A 4,402-nucleotide genomic window follows, 5' to 3' on the forward strand; every position below is an offset into this window, starting at 1 on the left:
TCCCCCTCCCGCGCTCCCCCTCCCGCCCTCCTCCCCGCATCCCCTCCACCTGCCCACCACTTTTTGTTTGTGTCAACCACCACTACAAAGGTTGTGCATGGCGAGGCAGTCTACCTGTGCATCATCGCCGAGGTAGTGAGCAGTAATAGGGCCTTTTTATTAATGATATGGCTCCGTGCTAGTTTTTCCCGATTATGGCTCTGTGCTAGCGTTTCCCAACTACGCAAAGCAGAATAGCAACTCATTGAACTTAAAAATAGAAAATGTGCCTCAACTGATTTCTCAGCCTGCACAAGAACAGCCTCATTGAGTAGCTTCTATTTTTCTTGTGTTCAAATATTTACAATGAATCTCATTTGCACGTGCATCAACTGGAGGATTTTCATCCGATAAAGTACAAGTCTTTATAAAATAATTGTATGTTTCCCAAAGAATGTTCCAGGAAACGTACAATTTACACCAAGGTAGACCATTTATATTCCAATCAGAATGTTTTTCAATCGGAGGTTTATTCGTCATCTTCAGACATATTCAGAGGCCACATCCATGCTACATGATTTACTTTCTTGGTGGATTATCCAACCGCGGAAATATTTCATGAGCGTTCCCTCGCCTCGTAAGTGTTCAGCATTTATACACACAAATGAGAACCCAGCAGTGTTTATTGAAGTGGCTATATTTGGATTGCTAAATGTACATGTTTGAATGTCCAATATATATGGAACATATATGATTCCATGTTAATAATGCAAGTATTTATCAATGAAATAAAACATGTGTTGGCTTGTATTACTGGGGCAAATACACTTTTTGTTATGCTTCACACACATTTATTATTTACACTTTATGTTATTTTTCTATATTATATAAAATATCAGTTTAATGTTTATATTTTTTCAATCACTTGAAATACCATCTGTGGCGAGGACAGATAAAGACAGAACACCTGTGGGGATTGCACCGGAACAGAAGAGTTTTGAAAAAGAGTAAGGGGCATATTAGCAAAAGCCAGTCGCCGCCGGTAGTGGGAGTACCTGCCAGGCGGTGACGTGGGGAGGGGGACGTGCAGGGTGGGGGGTAGTAATGTATGGATTACGGACCGTAACAGGTAAGTAAACATATAAATAAATAAAAACGAATTTCGTTGCGCGCACTGCATTGCATTTGGTGATGCAGTGCGCGCAACGAAATTAGTTTTATTCATTTATATTTTTACTTACCTGTTAAGGTCCGTAAACCATACATTACTAGCCACCACCCTGCCCCTTCCCCTCTCCACGTCACCTCCCGGCAGGTACTCCCACTATTGGTTGCGGATGGCAAGAACCTTGTTAAAATTATCGGCGTCTCAGCGGCAGGAAACTGCAGCTAAAACGGCGATAATGCGCTTGCTAATATGTGTTATAGAATTCCAATAGAAGCTCAGGTTAGATGTCACGCACATCTAACCTGGGCTTCTATTGGAATTCCATAACGCATAAGCCCATTATCGCCGTTTTAACTGCAAAAACCGCGATCATTTTAACGAGGTTCTTGCTAATACGCCCCTAGAGGGCATATTATCAAGGAACTGAGTTAAAATTATTGCTGCTTTAGCGGCAGAAAACTGCAGCTAAACTGCCGATAATGGGCTTTATAATATGCCCTGGAGAATTCCAATAGAAGCCCAAGTTCACAGCAGAACATGGCTTCTATTGGAATTCTCAAGGGCACATTATCAAGCCCATGATCGCCGCTTTAGTGGCAGTTGTCTGCCGCTAAAGCAGCGATAATTGTGACGCCGCTTCTTGATAATATGCCCCTTGATTCGTTTTGGCTGAACGACAATGATAACCTTTCCATCCTTCTTCAGTCCCTCTTTTACCTCTCGTGGTGCTTATAGTTCATTGGAAGGATACAGGCAGCACCTATTCAGTGAGGCTCCAGGACGCTGGATCAGTAAAGAAGAGGAGAACATCGAACTTTACATATTCAGATAAACCTCAGGTTTGTTAAGTAATGCAGGCAAGTCTAGTAAAAAGAAATGACCCAGGAAATAAAATTGTAATGAAAGAAGCGTGAGAGACACAAAAGATATATAGCAGCTGCAAAAACAGAGCAAGGAGCAATAACATTTTAAAAGATAGTTTAACAACCTGGATCATGTTCAAGCCTATCAATTAAGAGAACTCTTTCAGGTTCGTATCGCGTGTCATTGAGGCACACTTGAGCCTATTTCTAACTTTCCTGTTGAACACAACAATAACAATAGGAACAGCAGAAGAGTAGCACATGTTGAGGTAGTACCGAACGTTGGATACCAATGGGTGAACCTCGGTGGTCATGACAAGCTGGTAGCACCAGATCAGGCAATCCAGGCCAAACAATGTTGCATAAACAATGACCAAAGTGACCACTGTGTGGGAGGCTTGAGTCTCGGCATTCCGCTCCGGGTTCTGTTTTGAGGCTCGGATGGTGTGGACCTGTCTTTTGTGTCTGTGCAATAACAGCAAAATGTAGCCACTGGCCGATGTCATGGTGATCACAAATAGTAAATCGCGACTGAACATGCCAAATCCCACCCCTTGGGTAGTGAGCTGGTCGGGGTAAATAATGAGACAGTAGCCAAGGTTGAAGGTGTTCTTCAGGCTGGTAAGGTTCATGGCACCAACAGTGAACATGGGCAGGTTGGTGCAGTTGATCATTATGAAGACATAGATGGCGACGAGGAACAAGGTCATGTACTTCTGCATGAATGACTTCATGTGGAGCCAGCGCTCCGTGTTCTGTGCGATGGTGATGCACTGGAAACAGCTCAGGAGGCAGGTGAACAAGATGGCGAAGCCCCGGGCTGCACGGAAGATGAATATAAGAATCTTGCACATCACATCAGTGAACAGGCTTCTCACGCCCACGGCATAAAGGCAATAGGGGACTCCCTGGGTCAGACAGATCAGCAAGTTGGCCCCAGCCAGGTGGGACAGAATAACTTCTGCTTTCATTATCTTGTATCCTTTCCACACTATCCCTAAAAGGGGGATCAAAATTGTTATGTTGCCCGAAATTCCCAGGATAGTGGTCAGCATGTAAATCAGTTCCATGAACAACCCATATGTATCCATGTTTTCTGCTCTTGCTTGTGCTCAAGGCCACATAGGAACAGGTTGCCTAAAAGGGTGGGTGAAAAGTATTGCATTAGAACTCAGTGATTTTAACATGAAAAGTCTCATTTATCGAGCTGAGAGTAAAGTATGTTAAGGCATGTCGCTGGATGGAGGAGGCATTTCAGGAATGTTTGTCTTTGTTCTTTCTGCAAGACCTGTCCATGTCCTCTACCGTAGATCTAATTGACTTATTAGAATAACAGCTGACTGTGCTAACTCTGCACCAATAGTACTTACCCACATTGAATTATGACTGAACTGTCCTTAGCTCTCATACCCCCCCCGCACAACCATTAGAATTTGGATAAGATGGCACTGCCCTCTGGACTGATCACACACTTCCTTCTCTATGGAGCTCACATGCAGAAGCTCATGCTTACAGCATGGTCGATGCTGGAAAAATACCTCTCACTTTTATTCATGTGTATGTCAAGCTGTAGGAGACACATTAAGTGAAATTTTGGTAGAGATTTGTAGGTAGGAAATACAAACAGTATGTGCGGGACTGTGTCATCCAGGTCGTTGCAATATGGACATTTACTGTCGGGCAAATTGTGCCAATTTTTAGTAAAGAATTTTACAGAAAGGGTACCAACCCTAAACTGGTAAAAAAGTTTCCTATCACTGGGCTTGGTTATGGAATCCCAACATTTTTCAGAGGTTGGTAAAAGCTTGTGTTCAAGAAAGCTGTTTACTAATGTTGAGTATTTAGATGAACGTACATTGTTCGCTCTAACCATAGCCCAGTTTATCTCTTTAAATTCTTTTTTGGATGGAAACTGGTTCCCAACCGGATTCTCCCACAGGTGAATCATACCCATTTTCTCCTGAGAACACTTTATCCTGGCAAGCCAACTGATCTTATGGGACGTATCTGCTTATCTTACATCTTTAAACTCATTGGCATGGTGTGACAATTCTGGGGTAGACCACAATCTGCGCCAGAATGACAAAGGTCTAAATCTTGCAATATCTGCGAGTGTGTTATTCCCCAAGTCAATGTACAAGGGTTTTAGTGGGGTACTTTGAGCAAGGCCTGTAAGGCCCCTCACAAATGTGTTCTGTGACAGGGATAGCGGAGCCAGGTTTTCGAAATCCCATAATTTTTCTCCACATAAATTAGAGGCCATGACCTTGGTGTTATAAATCTTTAGCGTGGGTCCTACTGGTTAGTATGAGAGAGCCTATACTCGTTTAACGGGGCTCTTGCCAGTTGGTGATGTTTAAGTGCCAGGAGATCTATCTGGGGTTTCCAGTCT

The 4,402-nt window shown here is 43.2% G+C and overlaps 1 protein-coding gene across 1 annotated transcript; it reads right to left on the bottom strand.

Annotated features, from left to right (window-relative positions):
* Positions 1 to 2,159: 2,159 nt before the first annotated feature.
* LOC147712741 (olfactory receptor class A-like protein 1) lies at positions 2,160 to 3,101 on the bottom strand. Its single transcript, XM_086919705.1, has one exon. It carries the CDS (start codon positions 3,099 to 3,101, stop codon positions 2,160 to 2,162), a length of 942 nt encoding a protein of 313 aa, XP_086775831.1.
* Between the last annotated feature and the right edge of the window lie 1,301 nt (positions 3,102 to 4,402).

Source organism: Lissotriton vulgaris, chromosome 5, assembly GCF_964263255.1.
Source record: "Lissotriton vulgaris chromosome 5, aLisVul1.2, whole genome shotgun sequence".
Classification (NCBI taxonomy): domain Eukaryota; kingdom Metazoa; phylum Chordata; class Amphibia; order Caudata; family Salamandridae; genus Lissotriton; species Lissotriton vulgaris.

Bases quoted from the DNA above. Each gene is read 5' to 3' on its own strand.
- LOC147712741 (XM_086919705.1), bottom strand. From the start codon at position 3,101: ATGGATACATATGGGTTGTTCATGGAACTGATTTACATGCTGACCACT.